This window comes from Nuphar pumila, chromosome 8 (genome assembly GCF_984573655.1).
Source record: "Nuphar pumila chromosome 8, dmNupPumi1.hap1.1, whole genome shotgun sequence".
Classification (NCBI taxonomy): Eukaryota; Viridiplantae; Streptophyta; class Magnoliopsida; order Nymphaeales; family Nymphaeaceae; genus Nuphar; species Nuphar pumila.
Window position 1 is genome coordinate 114,381,584 of NC_143256.1, and position 21,696 is coordinate 114,403,279.

The 21,696-nt window shown below is 38.6% G+C and overlaps 1 protein-coding gene across 3 annotated transcripts in view; it reads left to right on the forward strand.

Moving 5' to 3' along the window:
• Positions 1–15,821, forward strand: part of LOC149830296 (protein ROOT HAIR DEFECTIVE 3-like) — a 39,294-nt gene extending 23,473 nt beyond the window's left edge. For all 3 annotated transcript variants that reach the window (XM_090015771.1, XM_090015772.1, XM_090015773.1), the window contains 9 exons: positions 164–329; positions 9,964–10,088; positions 10,273–10,535; positions 10,612–10,708; positions 10,821–10,985; positions 12,114–12,218; positions 14,862–14,956; positions 15,059–15,155; positions 15,251–15,821. In XM_090015771.1, coding sequence (XP_089871897.1) covers positions 164–329; positions 9,964–10,088; positions 10,273–10,535; positions 10,612–10,708; positions 10,821–10,985; positions 12,114–12,218; positions 14,862–14,956; positions 15,059–15,155; positions 15,251–15,514 — 1,377 coding nt within the window. In that variant the 3' untranslated portion in view covers positions 15,515–15,821. The remainder of the gene's footprint in view (positions 1–163; positions 330–9,963; positions 10,089–10,272; positions 10,536–10,611; positions 10,709–10,820; positions 10,986–12,113; positions 12,219–14,861; positions 14,957–15,058; positions 15,156–15,250) is intronic.
• Positions 15,822–21,696: the final 5,875 nt, after the last annotated feature.

Here is a 21,696-nt window from a genome sequence, read left to right on the forward strand (position 1 = left end):
AAGCAAAATAAGCTTTTGTTTCACTCTGTTGTGGAATTTTCGGAATTGATATTTATTTTGCTAAGTATAGTGACACTCTCCAAAAGTATTTTAGTTGATCTTGGCATTCAAGAATGATACATATGATTTACTTTCTCATGCTTATTTTTTCTCACTTTTGTAGCTTGTCTTTCCTGCATATCAATCGGTGCTGGGACACCTAAGGACTAAAACTCTAGATAGTTTTAAAAATATCTTTGATCAAGCTCTACAACAAGGTGAAGGATTTGCTGTGGCGTCTCAAAATTGTGCCATTCATTGCATGTCAAAATTTGATCAAGGATGTGCAGGTAGTTACCAGAAAAATTCTCTTTTTAGTCTACTTTGATTTTTTTTTGTGTGGTTCAAATATCTTTACCATAAAATTTACGGGTTTGAATTTTACTAGTTTGGGTTCTCCTACCCAATGTTTTTTTTATCTATGTATGCTGCAAGCCTGCAACTATGATGTTCCCTTTCTTCTATTCGCACATGTATGCAAACATGCATGTACAGTGTTTCTCAAAGAGAGAGTTGATAACATGTGTTCTCAAATGACAATCTTACAAGTAATTTGTAAGCATTAAATATATTATCGTTTGCATAGCACATATGACTTTTAGACATGCATTTCTACTTTTAGTTTCCTGGAAATGGCTAGATGGTCAATGAACAAATCATTTTTTCTGGCATCTTGTTTGCTGGAAATTTGGAGTGCATAAATTGGTGAGAACAAAACTGGAAGGAGCCACTTCTTTTTCCTTTGGGTTCTGTTTTTCATGCTTTTAGCCATTAGACCAGCCACGGTTGTTATGCTGTCCATAACTGTTAGTTATACTGAGAGTTTCCGGAAGCTTCTTAGATAGGTGGGAAGCCCGCTTCTCAAAAACTCGCTTTGAAAACACAATACTCCTCGCTTTCAAAACTCGATGATAATGTCGCTTCTCTCATGCTTCTCCTATGCTTTCCACATGCTTCATCTATTCTTCTTATATGTTCTCTCAGCCTACTTTTCATGTTTTTACGTGATTCCTCTTACGCTTCTCAGTCACTTCTATGCTATGTCACATGGGCGCGGATACGGGTGCAGAGCAATTTCAAAAATTTTGGACATGGGACACGACTATATATATATATAACAATAATAAGATTGTAAATTTTAAAGCAAAAATAAAAAAAGTAATTCTATTGAAGTAACAACACAAACTTACCAAAATATAACACATAAAGAAGGAGGAAGACGATCAAAGATCGATTTTTTTTAGTTTTTATACATCTTTTGCCCTAAAAAATAGACAAAAATAGACTCGGTCAAAGTTGACCGAGTTCAAAATGTGGACGGACTTGGCCCCAGTGTGTGAACTGAGTCCGATACTTAGTTGACCGTGTCCCCCCGTGTCCGAAGCCACGCTCGTGTTCGCACCCGTGTCGGATACGGTTGATGTGGGTACGTCGACCTTTTAGCCGAGTCCGTGTGACTTAGCTTCTATGTGCTTTCTTTAAATTGACATCTGTTACTTGGGCACGAGTATGGAAGGTACAACACAACAATTTCGAAAAATGAGGGTATGGGGACACAACTATATATATATATATATATATAGAGAGAGAGAGAGAGAGAGAGAGAGAGAGAGAGAGAGAGAGAGAGAGAGAGAGAGAGAGAGAGAGAGTTTGGGTCTGGAACATATGTGGATCCATAATAAGGTTTATATTTAAAATTTAAAAATAGTATGTAAATATAATTTTTGAAGAAAAAGGGTGAGAGAGAATGAAAATTTTAATATAAAAAGGGAAGGGGTATTTCGTAACTGCTTTCCCCACCGTCTCTCTCCATGAAGGAGAACGAGAAGACAAAGACGATGAAGGAGGGGCTAAATGAGGACCCAACCCTGTCGCTTCTCTCTCTCTCTCTCACAGGCAGATTGGAAGAAAAAAAGAAGAAGAATGTTCCGGATCTGGTATCTCTCTCTCTCTCCTCTTTCGTCTTTTTCTTCTCCTCTTCCTCTTTTGCCTTTTTCTTTCTTCTCCTCTTTCTTTTTTTACTTCTTCCTTCTCTTCCTCTTTCTTTTTTTACTTCTTCTTTCTCTTCCTCTTTCTTTTTCTTCTTCTCCTCCTCTTTCTTTTGCTTTCTTCCTTCTTCTCTTTCTTTTTCTTCTTCTTCCTCTTCCTCCTCCTCCTCTTCTTTCTTTTTCTTCTTCTTCCTCCTCCTCCTCTTCTTTCTTTTTCTTCTTCCTCTTCCTCCTCCTCCTCTTTCTTCTTATTCCTCCTCCCTTTTCTTCTTCCTCCCTGCCTTTCACCGACATCAAACAAAAAACATGGTTTGGGTCCCGGAGCTCTGCAGGACCCGACCCATGACGTACCCGCACTGCATCTGGTACCCGCCTCCATGTCGATGTGTATTGACACGGGTACGCCGACCATTTTGGCATGTCCGGGTTACATATATTGGAAGTCATCATTTTTAGATTTTGTTAAAAATTTAATTCTTACACTAAAAAATTATGAAATTTAAGAAGTCACTTGCGTTCTATTTCGATTTCTATTCAATTCTTATATATATATTTTTTTAATTTCTTGCTTCCTGCTTCCTATACATTTAAAAATGCATAGCTTCTCGCTTCCGCTTTCCGTATCGTTTCCCGTTTTTGCTTCTGCTTCCTAGTCTGACAACCTTGGTTATACCCATCTTGTGGAGATGTACATGAAGTGACATATATGGTGCCGTTCAGGAACATCTGGTATAACAGAGCTATGTGGCACCTGCAAGTACTTGCATTAATCCCTGAGCAATTTTAAATATCCATGATACTGTCGAAGCAGGCTGAAGATGCAGATAATGATTCTCAGATGAAAGACTAGGGATGCAAATGGGTTGGATCCAGGATGAAGGTTTTGCAATTTTTGGCTGTTTTGGATCCAATCCCGATCCGAATCTCCATGTATTTAACTGTTCCGGATCCAAACCATTTGCATCCCTATGAAAGACTTCCATGAAAACCTCCACTGGAACCTAACCAGTTTCCTAGTCCGACTTTTGCGGGCCTTTGGATTCCAGTTCATCCTATTAAGAGATTCCCTCTTTTCTTGGCTTTCTACCTTTTCTTCTCCCTATTTGCCTTTAATCCTCCATGGAATCGAAATCAACTTCTTCACTAGCTGGATCATATGTACACAAATACATACATAAATATAAATATTGATATATATGTAGATCACATCCATACCCTCGGATTAATAAAAAAAAAAAACCTTGAAAACCCTGGTTCATAAGGGAGTTCACATTATATGTATGTATGTATGTATGTGCATTAGTTGGCTTGTATTCCTTAGTTTGTTTATGACTCCATCCGGACCATATTATTTTTTGGTGCTCTATTGCATATGTTTTGTAAATCAAACCCTGCAATATTTGGAGGAGATTAGCTATTAGATGAGAAATTTCTTATGTCAAGGCAGGTTTACAAAAGAATCTAAAAATTAATAGTCCATATTGCACCAAAATCTTGCAATAAAATATTCTAGTTTTTTCATCAAAATAATTCAATGCAAGGCATGTTTTCTAGCAAATGCACAGTGGTGAACACATCTACAACTTCAGATTAATCAAGAAACACCTGCATCTATAGCTTTTGGAAGTGGTCTATACTGAGTCAATACTCAGACTAGGGAGGACAGATCAATCTCTCTCTCTCTCTCTCTCTATATATATATATATATATATATATATATATTATAAGAATACGAGTGAGGTAGGTTTCTTCACACATCACCTGCACAGGAAACAAAAAGAAAAACAGAGAGAAGCAAAAAGGCTGGGGCGACAGAAGAATACACGACCTCCAAGCCCTAATTCATATATAAACATAAGTAATATGATATTACAATATTGCTATTAATGAAACATTATTCTGCGTGTTTTGATATAATGTGCGTATGGATCTGGATCCAGATCCATACACATACTATATTTTAACATCCTCCCTCAAGTTGTACGTGGTTTTGAAGCATGTACAACTTGCTCTTCAATAGCCAAAATTGGCGTCCTGTTAACCCTTTGGTAAACAAATCTGCCACTTGATCTTCTGTTCGAACATGACGTAGTTCTATCTCTTTCATCTCGACTTTCTGCTGTATAAAATGTTGATCAATCTCAATATGCTTCGTTCTGCTATGCTGAACAGGATTACACGCAATGTTTATTGCGCTTTGATTATCACATAGAAGAAATGATCGAATAAGTATCTCCCCAAGGTCACTCAATAAGTGTCTAATCCATGTAGCTTCTGCCGTGCCTGCAGCCATCAACCTGTATTCAGCCTTTGTACTTGATCGTGCCACTGCCTTTTGTGAGTATCAAAACATATAGTATGCGTATGGATCTGGATCCAGATCCATACACACGTTATATCAAAACACGCAGAATAATGTTTCATTAATGGGAATATTGTAATATCATATTACTTATGTTTATATATGAATTAGGGCTTGGAGGTCGTGTATTCTTCTGCCGCCCCAGCCTTTTTGTTTTCTGTTGCTCCAGGACACTAAATTGTGTTCAATATATACACAATATCCAGATACAAACCGTCTCTCATCTGGATCTCCTGCCCAATTTGCGTCGGTATAAGTGATGAGTTCATGCCCTTTATGTAGGTTATTGTTCTTGCAATAAACAAGTCTGTCTCCTATAGTTCTTTTTAAATAGCGTAGAATGCGCTTCACAGCTTCCATATGACCTTCCGTTGGAGCATGCATAAACTGGGATACCTGATTAACAACATAAACTATATCAGGTCTGGTAAAAGTCAAATATTGCAGCATCCCCACAAGACTTCTATACGTTGTAGGGTTGACACAAAGATGGCCATTTTCAAAGCTCAACCTTTGATATAATATACTGGGAGTACTGACTGGTTTGCAATTCGTCATCCCGGCTCTTTCCAGAAGATCAAGAGTGTATTTTTGTTGCATGAGTGTCAATGTGTTCTGTTGTCTGTCAACTTCCACACCAAGGAAGTACCTCAACTCCCCTAAATCTTTCATCTTGAAAGTTTTCATTAAAAATCGCTTCACGTCTTGCACATGGTTATCTGAACTCCCAGTGATCACAATGTCATCAACATATATAAGAAGAAGTATAACGATATCTGTCTTTTGATAAATAAAGAGCGAGTGATCCAGAGAGCATCTTCTAAAGCCATAGCCTTGGATTTGCATAGAGAAACTTTCAAACCAAGAACGAGACACCTGTTTCAACCCATACAGAGATTTCCTTAGTTTGCACACCCAGGCAGTAGGGTCCTTCTCGGCATATCTAGGTGGTTGCTCCATATGTACTTCCTCCTTTAAAGTTCCATGCAAGAATGCATTTTTAACATCCATCTGGCTAAGCCTCCATCCTCGATCGACTGCTAGGGATATGATGACACGAATTGTACCCATTTTGACTACCGGACTAAAGGTCTCATTGTAATCTTCACCATATTGTTGTGTGAACCCTCGAGCAACAAGTCGCGCCTTATATCAGTCAATACTACCTTCGGGTTTATACTTTGTTTTATAAACTCATTTTGAGCCAACAACATTCTTTCCTTCCGGTCGAGGTACTATTTCCCAAGTCTGACACTCATGAAGTGCTTCCATTTCTTCATTCATAGCTTCAGTCCAATGACGGGATTGAAGAGTTTGATTAAAACAGGTGGGTTCCTCCTGTTTTGTGAGTTGAGACATAAACAACTGGAAGTCAAGGGAAAAGGTCTCATAACTCACCCATCGTTGAATAGGATTGCCTAATGCGTGATAACCTTTGAGCCGGATCATTGGCGATGCTTTCCACATTCCTCGGCTCTGTATTTTTGTCCCTCCTGGTGTATATCTATCCAGAAAAATGTTCTACTGGAGGTGGCTCTACTGGAGGTGGCTCAACTGAAGATGGTTCAACATGCATCTGTGAGTCATCCAACTCTCTACTCAAGCCGAAGGAAGGACAATTCGCCTGACATGATTCTCCTGTATTAGCAACAAGATCTGCGCTCATCCATGGATCATATACCTCTAATTCTCGAGATGGCAACTCATCGGAGTCATTGATCTGAAAATTTTGTTCATCAAAAACATTTCTGGAGGTCTTAATACGTTTTGTAGTAGGGTCATAACATCGATAGCCTTTGTATTCATCCGCATACCCAACAAATCTGCACTTAGCGGCCTTATCCTGAAACTTATTTCGCAGTGATGAATCAATATGTACGTAACATTCACAACCAAAAACACGCAACTCATCATAAGAGGGATGCTGCCCAAATAAAGTATAATAGGGAGATTTCCAATCTAGAAGTGCCATATGAAGACGATTTATGACATAAACAGATGTGTGAAAAACTTCTCTCCAGAGACTAACAGGCACATTGCTATCATGTAACATGCTCATCGCACTCTCGACAATATGCCTGTGTTTCCTCTCCACAACCCCATTTTGTTGAGGGGTATGAGGGCAAGAAACCTGTCGACTTATTCCTTTATCCCGAAGAAAGGCAATAAACTCGTTCGATGAATATTCTCCTCCACCATCACATTGTAAATGCACAATATCACAAGAAAACTTGGTTTTGACCATCGAATGAAATTCCCGAAATATTTGAAAAACTTCATGCTTATGTTTCAAGAAGTATATCCAAGTATAACGGGAATAAGAATCAACAAAGATAACATAGTAACGACTGCCAGAAAGAGAAGGAATAGGTGCAGGTCCTCAAACATCGGAACAAATAATCTCAAATGGCCTTGAAGCTCTTTTATTAATGATATGAAACAGAAGAACATGACTTTTGCAGAGTTCACATGAGGAACATTTATTACTTTCTAAAAATGAAGATAAACTAGACTCTGGAAGAAGGCCATCAGATACAAGATTTTCAACAAAGCCCCGACTACAATGTCCCAAGCGACTGTGCCAAATGTCTGGCTTATTACAATGATATGATGAATTAAAAACTTTCAATGAAGGGAAAAACAAAGGCTCTGAAGGCGAAGACACTGAAGGATGCTTGGACGACTTCAACTGGAGAACTAGGACTGAAGACGAAGACACTGAGGGAATCTCCTTGAAGACGTACATGTTTCCTTGACGCTCCCCCTTAGCGAACGTCTCCTTCGTTCGTAGATCCTTAACATAAACAGAAGAGGGAGTAAATTCGACGGAAGAATTCATATCATCAACAAGTTTAGCCACAAAGACAATGTTCTTTTTAATATTAGGGGCAAGGAGGACATCAGACAAATGAAGTGAGGACTTTGACATAGGGATATGTGCACTGCCAGTATGAGTAATGGAGTGATAGGTTCCATCTCCCGTAACTATACTACCTTTTTCAAAATAAGGCAATAAGTGAGATAACTTACCTGCATTACCCGTGACATGAGTGACAACACCAGAATCAACGTACCACTCGCCTTGCTCATTTTGCTTGATCGTCATCTATGGCAATGCTGATAACAAAAGTTGTTGCACATTTGTAGATGGCACTTTCATGTCCACAGTAGAAGTTTTATTTTCAATTTTGTTTATTTTTCCTCTATTCTGCAGGTTAAACCAACAATCAACTTTCACATGTCCTCTTTTGTTACATAAAAAACAAGTGGGCACTCCCCTGATTCCCTGCATTAGAGACACCTGAAATATTAGGTGTAGGTAAGATACCACGTCCTCCCTGTCCAAAGCAACCTCGACCTCTGCCCCCTTGATGCCCTGCATTCTCTCGTCCAAAACCTACAGAAGTCCCCATAGCCAAAACTGAATGAGAACGAGTTGATTCATTTCCTTCTGCCCTTTGTTTCATAATCATCTCATGTTGGAGAAGTTTTGCTTGAAGATCGTAAAAATTGGGCAAGTGAGGAAGACATGTCAAAGCTGTGGTAAACATGTCAAAATCAGGGCTCAACCCATTAAGGAGTTGTTGTACTTTGTCTTTATCTGAAATAGCACTCCCAATAACAGCCAATTGGTCAGTAATACTCTTCAAGCGGCCTATGTATTCCATAACTGTCATGGAGCCTTTCTTTAAACTTTGAAACTCATTCTTTAAATACATAACTCGGGCTTCTGATATCTGAGAGTATGTCTGAGAGAGCTTACTCCATAAATCTGCCGCAGTGCAATCATCTGAAAGAGTAGCCAACACTTTTTGAGAGAGTGTTGACGTAATATACGCAACCAAAGATTGATCCCGTTTTCTCCAAGTGGTATACTCCGGATTCTTAATAGATTTGGTAAATGCATCACCCCTTTCATCCTTGGTTTCCTGCAAAATAAGCCGTGGTGGTACAAGAATGAAACCATCCAGATGTTCATCGAGATCCTGACTCTGTATAAACGAAAGTATGTCTCTTCCATGTTAAGAAATTAGAATGAGTAAGTTTTTCTGTAACAAGCTGATTTAAGAAACTTGCAGAGGAACTGGATGACGAGTATGAATCCATATCAATGGCAACAATGAATAGGCGAACAAAAAGGATTGAAGAAAGCAAACTAAGTTGGGATCACTTGATCAATCAGCAATGCTGCAGTAAGAATATGTACTTGTGCAACCAATACCTTGAAAAAGGAATTCCCCTTTTTTTTTTGGAGAACGAGAATGTAATCTGTTACAGTCTGCCTATAGCCATTGCACAAAAAACTCTGATTTCACTGCTGATTAAAAAGGATGGAAAACATCAAGACAAGAAAATCTGATACGATGTTGAATGCTAAACTATGGCAATGAGAAATAAACAAAAAAAAGTATGAATCAAGGAGTATTCACAGCATAGACTTAGGAAAATATTAACGCACGTTAAATAGAACACAGTAAGTGCAGTTGGGGATAAAAGAATTGATATGGAAGAAGGAGATACAGTCAGATGATGACGTTGAAGATTTTAGAAGAAGTCGATGCCAGCATATACTTAGGAAAATATTAACGCACGTTAAATAGAACACAGTAAGTGCAGTTGGGGATAAAAGAAGTGATATCAAAGAAGGAGATACAATCAGATGATGATATTGAAGAAGAAGAAGGAGATGCAACTGACGTTGAAGAAGACTTGACAGACGATGTTGAAGAAGAAAGAACATGATGACTTCACGGCTGAAGGAGTCTTCACGAGTCTTAAGAAAGAGGGAAGAGACGCAACGAGTCTTCTTCACGGCTGAAGGAGTCTTCACGCAGCCGAAGAACAGGATCTCGTTGAATGGGTGGCTGGTAGGGTTCCACAGCTACTGCTTTGATACCATATAAGAATATGAGTGAGGTAGGTTTCTTCACGCATCACCTGCACAGGAAACAGAAAGAAAGACAGAGAGAAGCAAAAAGGTTGGGGCGGCAGAAGAATACACGACCTCCAAGCCCTAATTCATATATAAACATAAGTAATATGATATTACAATATTGCCATTAATGAAACATTATTCTGCGTGTTTTGATATAACGTGCGTATGGATCTGGATCCAGATCCATACGCATACTATATATATATATATAATGTTGAGTTGATGTCATATTGGGTAGAAAACCCTACTTCTCAGTTTTTATTTTTCAATCTGTTTGGTGGACCAGACCCTATAGTTGTGATCCACGTCTCGACAGCCCACAATGGATACACTACTCAAACAATTGTGTTTTTGCATTTGGAAAACCTGATCTATGCTGTAATCTTCAGTAAACATACCATGTTGAACACATCTACTATGTCAGATTGGGTGGATATGACATGACCTATGGCTTCCAGCTAGATAGAATGGTCATGTTTGCCTGACCTAACATTCTTCCATGTGTGTGTGTGTGTGTGTGTGTGTGTGTGTGTGTGTGTGTGTGCACCTGTGTACGTGTTTGCTTGCATGCGGGTATGTTGGTGGGTATGGGCGGTGTGCAGCATTATTTATTACTAATGTTTTTTAATCAATATCAGATGCATCTGTTGAACAAGCCAGTTGGGACCCTTCTAAAGTTAGGGAAAAGCTACGACGTGATGTTGATGGGCATATTGCTTCAGTCCGTGCTGCCAAGTTGGCTGAAATTACAGTGCAGTATGAGGTATGCTGGTGTTGTATTTAGTTTCCATGTTATAGGTTAACCTCCTAACAGTGCTGTTTAACAGGTAGTTCTGTATTGTTGTATGTGATGTATCATCCTCTGCTCATCTACTTTTAATTTGTCTACTAAATATTGGTTAAAAAGTGGTTCACTGTTGACGAAAAGCTCCTTCATATGCTTACAGAAGCAACTCAGTGAAGCACTTGTGGATCCTGTGGAATCTCTTCTTGATGCTGCTGGTGATGATACATGGCCTGCAATAAGAAAGCTCCTTGGAAGAGAGACTGTGGCAGCAAAAGAGGGTCTCTCACATGCCCTTTCTGGTTTTGATATAGATCAAGTAGCCATGGATAAATTGCTAGCAAGTCTTGATGGCTTTGGTAGAAGTGTTGTTGAAAAGAAAGCTAGAGAAGAAGCTGGGAAGGTCCTGATTCGTATGAAAGACAAGTAAGGAGGTTTCAGCTTGTTGGGGCTGTGGGTGTCTTATTTCCAGTGACAATAACAAGCATATTTTTTTTTTCAGGTTTTCAACTTTGTTTAGCCAGGATGCTGATTCAATGCCCCGGGTTTGGACTGGAAAGGAAGATATTCGGTCAATTACAAGAACTGCTCGTTCAGGGGTAAAACTCAAATTTTGCATATAAAAAGATAACTTTCTGGATTGATTAGATTTTTTTTTGTTATCATTTTTCTTAATTGAGAAGCACTGTAAAATATTTTCCTCTTTTGCAGTCCATGAAGCTGTTATCTGTGATGGCAGCTATTCGTGTGGATGAGAAGCCTGACAGTATAGAGAACACTCTCTCACTTGCTCTCATGGATGCTGGCAATAAGAGTCCTGCTAACAGATGCATAACATCTTCGATTGACCCACTGGCTTCAAGCACATGGGAAGATGTATATTTCTTGCAATTCTTATGAAACCATATGTGTTGCATGAACAATAGTAGTTTTTGCTTTGGTGTATAGCCATTCCCTGATACTGCTTATTTTGCATTTTAACTCGCGGCATGATACATATTAATGTTTTCATGGAATCTGTTAATTGTCATGGAATCTGTTGATTGTTTTGGATTTCATTTATTAGTCCACCCTTTATGTCAATACTATCTTCAATTCTTTTTCTGAACTCCGCCATATTCGTTGTTGATATACATTGTTGATTGTTGGTTCTTGAAGTACCTGTCCCAGATTCTTGAACAGGATGATATTCTATCAGCGTGGTATTTAAGGTCATCCTATCAACTTGTATCAAGCATTGTGGAAGTAGTGAAGTTCTACCACACCTGCAGCCCATGTTTTTCACCAGAAAGACTTATAAGCCTTAATTTCTTTCCCCAAATATAGCCAAGCTAGGCTGTGTCCCCAGTGGGATTTTAACCTAAGGTCTCCTGGTTGAGTTGGTGCAAATATAATTGGTCCAGCTGTCTTGTCCAACCCCACGAAAAACAATATGTAACCATTGGTTAGAGTGTGTGGCTTTGAAAAAGGTGATTAAGTTGCAGTATTTTATTTTGTTTATCAGAAACATAAATTCTTATTCAACTCAAGTGTCTCTAAATGTTAGCATCAATAGTTTGGTCCTCTTTTTTCATCTGCGATGTTAAAATATTTGCATCTGTTTATTGATTGATCAATTGTACACATTCTGTGTCAACTCTTCGATTATAAGGTTTAAATGAGGCAGTGAAACTGGTTGGCAGTGACCGGGTTTCTTCTGGTAGTGTGTAGGCCAGCTGTTGTAATCCCATGCACGCTTAAACATGACACACACAAAGAACACATTTATTGGAAATTTCATGAGCCAAGGGTGACAAGGCATCATGCACAGAGAACAATTGTTTTACCAATTATCTGATGTCTCTAGATATGATGCCCTGTTGCGAAGTGCATATTTGGTTGCCTGCTTGACATTTGGTTCATATGAAGGAATTTTATGTACCCTGCATCCTTAATTGCTGCTGCCATTTGCTTCCTGGGATCACACAGAGGTTTTATTTCAAATGAAATATGTCCATTTTCCAGGTTCCAACAACCAATACATTGATCACGCCTGTTCAATGCAAATCTTTGTGGAGGCAATTTAAAGCAGAAACAGAATATGTCGTCAGTCAGGCAATTGCTGCACAGGTATGCTCCTTACACTAGTGGTTTTCTCTTTATTGCTTATATGTGCCTCATCTTCATTCTGTTAACGAAGATTTTTTTCATGTCAGTTTCTGATATATTGCTGTGTAAACTGAATTTGACGTAGTCTTCTGAAGTTGTTTGTGTTGAGAAAATGTCCCTGCTATCCTATGTCTGACATGTCATGGTGACCTGTTCTTGCTTTTGCTAGGTTTTAGTGACAAAAGGAAAAGTAATTTCAAGCAAACTTTTTTTGAGACATTTTTTTGGGACGAATTTCAAGCAAACTACGATATATATATTATTTTAACATTTAGTCGTTCAAATTTCTCAAACTTTAATCTTGCTAGTTATTTTGCAATGCTAGTTCGGTTAGGTTGTCAACCGTTCATAGATTTATGATGTATAATGTTGGTGCATCCCTGAAGACGGACTGGCAGTGCTTTGTATTGTATTAATTGGTGGGCGATGCTGCAAAATACTAGTTTATACTTCAAACAATTATATCTCCTGTTGGTTTATGGAGATGTTGCTGTACTTTTATTTGCTGTGGGGTTGATCATAGGTGTAAATTCTCCATTTGACCTTTTTAAAGTCTAAGGGTTAGGTTTAGATATTGAAGAAAATTTATTAAAGGAATGGTCATTTATAGATGGATGCATCTTATCCTTCATACCCATGGTCCATGGAGAGGGCATTTTCCCCAACAATTCTTCAAATTCCTTAATGGTCACTATTATTGGTTGGCCATGCCAGGGAGCATGGGTCTTTCAATGTTTACTGGGTTTCAATGTTTTTCAGGGATTACAAACCACATTTCTTCAAGTATATCTTGGATTCATCTATGAAGAGAGTCAAGACCAAGTATGAACTTATGTAGATCTGGGCAATTTGTCCATATTTCTTTAATGAATCCCCATATAATTCAAGTTTTTTCAACTCTCTCTCTCCACACACACAGATGGATATCAATGGCTGTGATCTATTTTCCCCATGACAGGAAAATGGGTCCTATTGTTTGGTTTAGCGATCTGTTACATGAAAAAGTATCGCTTCTGTATAAAAGCTGAATCACATTCCAAACCTGCATAGCGTTTCTTCGAGGGGAAAAGTGGACCCCATAAAATCAATGCTAGCTAGAGTCAAATAATATTATTTAAACCAACAGTAATATATAGGTCTAAAGAATAAAGTCCAGGTGTCCTTTGAAAGATAGATGTCTCAAGTTTATCCAGACAAGGGCTTTCCTCTAACTCCAACAAACTCATGGCTATTTGATTTGAAGTCTACGATTTTCATGTTCACTAGGTGCTTATGATGAACCTTAACATAAAAGACCAAGCTATCCTTATTGAAGAGTAAGTAGTTATTTTACGGCCACTATTTTTGATTGAAGAATTAAAAAATTAGCCCAACATAAAATTAATCCTAAGGGTGAAACCATGGAAAAGCAGTGCAGCAAACAGGCTTGATGAACAATGTTCTATGGGCACAGAAAACTGTGTTGCTGGGCTCTGCTCATTCTGTATCTGTTGACTTGACTAGTGGTCAGTCAGTAGATGGTCTTTGCATCCCTTCAGAGCAGTACTGTTTGCCACAGTTTGCCAACTAGGATCATTGCATGAAGCACAGACATGTGGAACAAGTTTTTTGCTCTCCAATTGGCCAAAAAAGGTTTACTTCATGGTAAGCATATGGTTGTACTACTGGGTGTGAAGTTATGTCTTATCTACCATGAATCTTCATCATTTTAACCTGTGTCTTATACCCAACATGGGTGCACTTGATAATCTGACCAAACCTGTGTCTTAGATTTATATTTCTAGATACATCTTGAATTTTCCAGTTCAGATTCCAAAATAACAAGTTATAATTATGTCTTGCAAAAGTTATTGACTTTGTGTAGGCTCTGATTTACTTATTAACTATTGAACCTTGGGTCTAAATTCATTTTCATACTAGGATCCAGTTAGGGCATGTTTGCTTTGGTCCCAGGTCGAATGAGCAATCGGAGCTGAGATTGTTGGTCACAAGGTCAGTCTTGTGACCAACTTTCACTGGATTCTAGTGAGAAGCATTATCTAGTGAGAATCACAATCACAACTTGCACTCTCATGTTTCACTAAACTTTGAGAAAGTGCTTTCAATGTGATTTGCAATCGTTGGAGGCTGCAAAATCCAATAATCACAGGGTGTTGCAAACATGCCCTTAAGTTCCTTAGTTTAGCCTTTTGTATTGGTTGAAAGAGCTTGGGCTACATCGTGTTGCTTGATACCTGATGGTTCTTCGCTATCTCGTGTTTAGTGCAGTTATATGTAATGCTGATTCCATGACTGCTCTTGCTGTAAATGGTATATTTTTGCAACCATATATATATATATATATATATATATATATATATATATATATATATATATACTAGTTTTGGATAATGCATCTTGTACGCCTGCCATGCCTTTAAATTCATGCTTGATTAGCCTTCTGTTTTGTTGAAATCTCAATCGGTCTAAAACAAATTTATTGTTTAACAATCTTTTGATTTGAGAGGTGCTCTAAGTCATTCCTGTTTTACTATCTTATTTTTGCTGGTTGCTGTTAAACGAAGTCTCTTCATCACATTGATTAAACTGCTTGGTTTCTTTCAGGAAGCTAGCAGGCGTAACAATAACTGGTTACCACCTCCATGGGCAATTTTTGCACTAGTTATCTTGGGATTCAATGAGTTTATGACCCTCCTTAGGTGACTTAAACATTTGTTGATCTCTTTTTCTTCTGTACTTTTTTTGTTTGCTCAGAAAATTGGCTTTGCAGTGGACTGACTGTTCCTTCTTGCTGTGAACAGGAACCCTTTATACCTAGGTATTATTTTTGTAGCATTTTTGCTTGGCAAAGCTCTCTGGGTCCAACTGGATATATCTGGCGAATTTCGTAATGGCGCTGTGAGTACCCAGTGTTATTTTCTTGATTGCTTTTTACTTGTACATACTTTTGCTGAATGCATGTATCACTATTATTGTCTTGTTTACGAGTTCAGCTTCCTGGACTTCTTTCCCTCTCTACAAAGTTCCTTCCTACTGTGATGAACCTTATGAAGCGACTTGCTGAAGAGGGCCAGAAGCCAGCATCTTCAGAGCCTCCAAGAAATCCTGCACTGGATTCTCGGAGCTTCAGTAATGGGTTAAAGAAGGATTCTACGTCAAACTCGTCATCAACTGTATTGACAGCAGAGAGTGGGACCGAGTACACTAGCCCTTTGAGACAAAGACACGTTCCAGTTGGTGATGGAAGCTCCTCTTGAGTTCTCGTCTCCATAGCTTATACCAGAAGCTCAAACATCTTCACCACATTGCTTTTGTTGTTGCTGCCATGTGGGTGACCTTATTCCTTTTGTGGCCTGAGTTGTAATTTCGATGTTGCAGATTGCCATATTTTGTGAGGGTTCATTTTCCATTGTTAGGGTGGGACAAGTCTATATGATATAATTGGGAAATATCTTATCCCATCATGATTTTATTGTATTATTTTGAGTTTTATCCTTTTTTGGTCGTGTAAACCTTTAAGCTTTTCTTCAGAGGTTATAATATAAATTACAATTTTCTTTTCAACTTGATGCTCAACGTCTTCATGCAATAAAAGCTGTCTGTGATTCTCACGTGTATAGAATGGTCAATTATCTTGCAGTTGCCTCAATTATGCTATCCAATGATGAAGCCAGAGAGAGTGTTTGGGAAACAAGTGGATGGGTATGGCATATTGTGTTCAGGAAGCATAAGAGGAATCGAGTAAAATACAATGACAGGATAGAGCAAGAGATGTTATGACTTTATCAATTTCACTGCACACGATTTTCAAGTTATTTTACCAAAATATTTGTTATATATGTAGGTTCTATATTAAAGACATGAGCTTTTAAGAATTAGAAAAAGAACAGTTTTATTATCAAGGAAGTCCACTTTTATATGAGCACAAAATTTCTATTATTTGAAATTTAGTTTTTCATAAAGCTTTAGAAGTCTGAAAGAAGGATGTGTTCATTGTCGGATAACGCGAACTACAATAATACAAAAGTGAAAAGCTTCAAAATTTTGCCTAAAACTGTCCTATTTGTTCGCCTATGCAAAGTTAAGGATGTGATTAAGCAGCAGTTTATCTTATAGCCACTGCGATTCTCATTTGGAGAGGGTGGTTTTCAGGGGAGTATGGTGTTAATCTTTGTTCTGCCTTTGATCCTTGGTATTGTTCAAATGTCAGTGCACATTTGAGCTCCCAAGCAGGGCCAAGTTAATGGGTGTCATTATTTCCTTTGGGTTTGATAGGTAAGCTGGGGATGATCCTTGTCGGATTCAAACCCGAGATCACTTGGTTATGATAATGCTGACCTACACATCCAGCTATATCTTTTACCCAAGTTAACGGACGTAATTAAGCTGCAATTTTACCTCATTTGCTATGTTTCTCGTTTGCAAAGTGGTTTGGATTTTATTATTTGTTATGCCTTTCGTTCTTGGCAGTTGGCATCATTGAAATATTAGAGCAAAGTTGAGCTTTTATACCTTAGATCTGAACCGCTGCCTTACTGGATCCAGATCAATTAAGAATCAAGTGGATGCTGCCAACCAGTTTTTATGCATAATTAAACAGGATATGTAAGAGTTTTTTTTTTTTTTGCCAAGCTGGGGTTGGCCCGATCCTGACCAGTTTACATATGACTTCACATTTGCTCACATGACAAATCTAAAGGAGATCAATGGGATGGTTTATCCTTCCAGCATCTATCAGCGCCAAGGTTCCTAACTCTGCTAACATTCTAGGAATGTAATTACATTCTTTAGAAAATTCATCCAATCATAATAGTCTTTGAGCGCATAGTCAGGAATAACTCTTCGGTGCTCTCTTCGCTCAATCGCTCTTTGAACCGTGTATACCACATTTCGCCTTGAGGATTCCACCTTCACTCTTAAATGCATCAATGCCTACAATGATATCAATCCACCACTTCCATTCTCTGCAATTCAATTCTCCCTGCCTCATCAAACAACCAGCTTCAGTGTAAAAACCATTATGGTTCCTCAAAGTGAATCCAATCTTACATGGAGGAGAGGAGCAACTGTATATTGATAACGTCACCCATCCCTAAAGAGAGGGGCACCATCTTCCTGCATAGATCCAGTTTAATGGTTCACCACATGATTTGTTGCCTTTAGGATGTGCATTAGACTTCTGCTAACGCCTGTAATGACTTCCAATATTACTTTTTTCTGTAGTGATGCTTTTGTTTTCAGAGATGATAATGTTTCTTCTTTTCTTTTTTTGACGGACGGGTTAGGCAGACCCCCCACCAGTTATACAACTCATACCATTGGGTTTCGAACTTGCAACGTCCCAACACAAGGTGACGTGCACTAACTGCTCCTACCAAACAAGTGGAGCCCCGGTTGGTAGATGATAATGTTTCTTATCTCCCATATCTTTGCACCACTAATTGAAAAGCAATGAGCCAGGTCTGTTAAAGGCAAGCTGGTGTTAGGCAGACCCCTATCAGTTGTACAACTATACCATTGGGTTTCACCCAAATGAGATTGTATAGAGAATATTTTATGCCTTTCTCTCTGATGGACTCCTATGCTAATCGAAGGTCCATGTATTGCATGCGCTTCTATTGAATATTATTAGGCAGCTGCACACTAAATAAAGACAAATAATGCGCAGTTAAAATACAATGCATGAAAATATTTCTCAAGGATTTGTAAAGATCTCTTGATAAGTTGCTCTCTAGGATATTAATGAGTGAAAATTGGCCAGCCTACGGCACAAACCAGAATTCAATAGAACTTGAGTCTCCCACTTGCCATATCACATTCTCTTTTATAATGTGAAAATTAAACTTGATCAATTTCTAACCCCATGATCCAGATATACCTCTCTATTCACTAATTAAAATATAGTTATTTACTCCGAAATCAAGGATGCCCACGGGTTACTTTATAACCCAGAATCCATCCCATCTTTGATAAGAGAGCCCTATTAACTTCCATTAATTTCTTTAGGCCCAAACCTCCTTTATCCTTTATGAGGAAGGCACTGAATCCCAACTAATAAGCAAGTGAATGTAACTTTCATTATTTACATCATCCTAAATTGGTTTGGCTACCAAACAGAGAAGGCCATCCCTCCCCAACTCCCTTCCATAATGGGACTATTCCAAGTCTCTTTTCTTTTTTTATTTATAACCCAAAGAAACCGCACTCAGCATGAAGACCTGATTGCGCTGGATCAGCTTGCTATACCTACGGTCATCGTGCCGGCAGCGTAAAACTCCAAGGCTAGGACCCCTACCCTGGGGCCAATGCTACATATTGGCTTGTGCAGAGAGGCAACTCCCATGAGAATCAAACCTTGACCGCCCTTCTAGCAGCCAAGGCCCCACCCCACTACACCTCCCTCCCTTGGGGCCTATTCCAAGTCCCTTGAAATGCAAACGGATGTGTTACACCGGTATATATATGTTATATTAGACTTCTCTTTCATTTGCTTGCCCCAATTCAAACCCTCATCTCTCTCTCTCTCTCAAAATATATATACATATTTATGTTTTGATTTCAAATTTGCCAAAATTTTCCAAAAAAAAGTTTGTTTTCTAAAAAATATCCTGAGTTATTTTTTATTTGCCAAGAATACCCAGAGAATAAGATTTGTGACTATGGTTCAAAGGACGTGTTTTATTTTATTTGTTTTGTAAAGAATTTTAGATAGCATGACCAGCTTAATCACGAAGAAAGTTGCTGCTGCCTGCAGTCAGGTTGACCTAGGAATAAAGATTGCAACTTTCAAACAACAACCATTCCCATGAGCATTGCTCCTCTGCGCAAGCCAACACATAGCATAGGTCCCGAGGGCAGGTCCTAGCCTATGACCATAGGTATGGCAGGCTGAGCCAGTGTGCCCATGTCTTCGTGTCGGGTGGCGGTTTCTTCGGGTTATACAACAAAACAACAACAACAACAACTACGCCTTCATCCCAAAACAATTGGGGTCAGCGATATGAACCAAAAAAGAAATTCATTTTGGGTCTTCCACATGAATCCTTTTCCTCCAATCATTTCTATCCAACGCCATGTCCTCGGTGAGGTTCAAAGCATTCATATCCTTTCCTATCATCTCCATCCAAGTCTTCCTAGGCCTACCCCTACCTCTTTTAACTAATATATTTTCCCATTTCTCCAACCTTCTAACTGGAGCATCATTAGGCCTTCGCCGAATATGTCCAAACCACCGTAAACGATTCTCTCGCATCTTATTCTCAATGGGTGCAACACCTACCTTCTTACGTATCTCTTCGTTCCGAATCTTATCTTTTATTGTATTTCCACACATCCATCTAAGCATCCGCATCTCAGCTACACTCATTTTTTGAATATGATGTCTCTTGGCAGCCCAACATTCCGTACCATATAGTAAAGCGGGTCTAATAGTCGTCCTATAAAACTTTTCCTTCAACCGCAATGGCATTCTACGATCGCACAGCACTCCAGTAGCACTTTTCCATTTCATCCACCCAACCTTTATCCTATGATTTACATCTCCATCAATTTCTCCATACTTTTGAATGATGGATCCCAAATATTTGAAATAATCATTCACCGGTATATCTTGCTCACCAAGCTTCACTACACTCCCATCACTACTTCGTTGCTTACTAAACCGACATTCCATATATTCAGTCTTACTCTTACTCAACTTAAAACCTCTAGCTTCCAATGTCTGTCTCCATAATTCTAACTTAGCATTAACCCCAGCTCTAGACTCATCAATCAAAACAATATCATCAGCAAACAACATACACCACGGTACATTTTCTTGAATTGATCTCGTAAGCTCATCCATCACTATCGCAAATAGGAAAGGGCTTAAAGCAGATCCTTGATGTAACCCAACCGTTATCGGAAAATTGGTTGTCACCCCTCCACAAGTGCGGACATTGGTTACTACTCCTTCATACATATCTTTAATTATACTAATGTACTTGAGAGAAACACCTTTCTTCATCATTGTCCACCAGAGAACGTCCCTAGGTACTCTATCGTATGCCTTCTCTAAATCAATAAAAACCATATGCAAATCTTTGTTCCTCTCTCTATATCTTTCAATAAGTTGTCTAAGAAGATGTATAGCTTCCATAGTTGATCTTCCAGGCATAAAACCAAATTGATTCTCCGATATCATGACAACCTTCCTCAACCTAGACTCAATCACCCTCTCCCAAAGTTTCATAGTATGACTCATGAGTTTTATACCACGATAGTTTGTGCAATCTTGTATATCACCCTTATTCTTATATAAAGGCACCAAAGTACTCTTCCTCCACTCATTAGGCATCTTATTTGTTCGCCAAATCAAGTTAAAAAGATTTGTCAACCATTCTAAACCTTTCTCTCCCAAGCATTTCCAAGCCTCGATAGGTATACCATCTGGGCCAACTGCCCTTCTTGACTTCATTTTCTTCAAAGCCTCTGCAATTTCTTTCTTTTGAATCTTGCGCATGAAGTCACGATTTATCTCATGAAAAGGAATGGAGAAGTCTCCAAGATCTTGAGCATGACTATCATTAAATAGCTTATCAAAATAATCTTTCCATCTCTCCTTAATCTCCTCATCTTTGACTAAAACCCTTTGCGTTTCATCTTTGATACATCTAACCATACCCAAATCCTTCGATTTCCTATCTCTCATCTTTGCAAGCCTATAAATATCCTTCTCGCCTTCTTTGGTATCCAACTTGTCATAAACCTCCTTATATACCTTAGCCCTCGCGTTTCGAACAACTTTTTTAGCTTCCTTCTTTGCTATCATATACTTCTCCAAATTCTCATTATCACGACTCTTACTTAGATTTCTATAACACTCTCTTTTAACCTTAATAGCTAATTTGACATCCTCGTTCCACCATGATGTATCCTTACCTAGTGGTGCACCGCCTTTAGACTCACCCAATACCTCCTTAGCTACTTTTCTCATACCACCCGCTATCTTATTCCACATTAATTCTGAATCCTCCTCGAGACACCAATCAACTTCCTTAACTACCTGCTCTACAAACATTCCTTGTTTAGCTCCTTTCAGTGCCCACCACTTAATTCTAGGATCTATCCTATGTCTATTCCTTTTGCGGCATTGTCTAATTCTAAGATCTAAAATTAAGACTCTATGTTGTGTAGCTACACTTTCTCCTGGTATAACCTTACAATCGATGCAACAACCCCTATCTCTCTTTCTAAGTAGGAAAAAATCTATCTGACTCGAATTAACCCCACTTTTAAATGTTACTAGGTGAGACTCCCTCTTCCTAAACCAAGTGTTTGCTAAGATCATATCATAGGACAAACAAAAATCTAAAATCCTTTCTCCACTTTCATTTCTTTCTCCTATACCATAGCCTCCATGGATATTCTCAAATCCATCCCTACTAATGCCTACATGTCC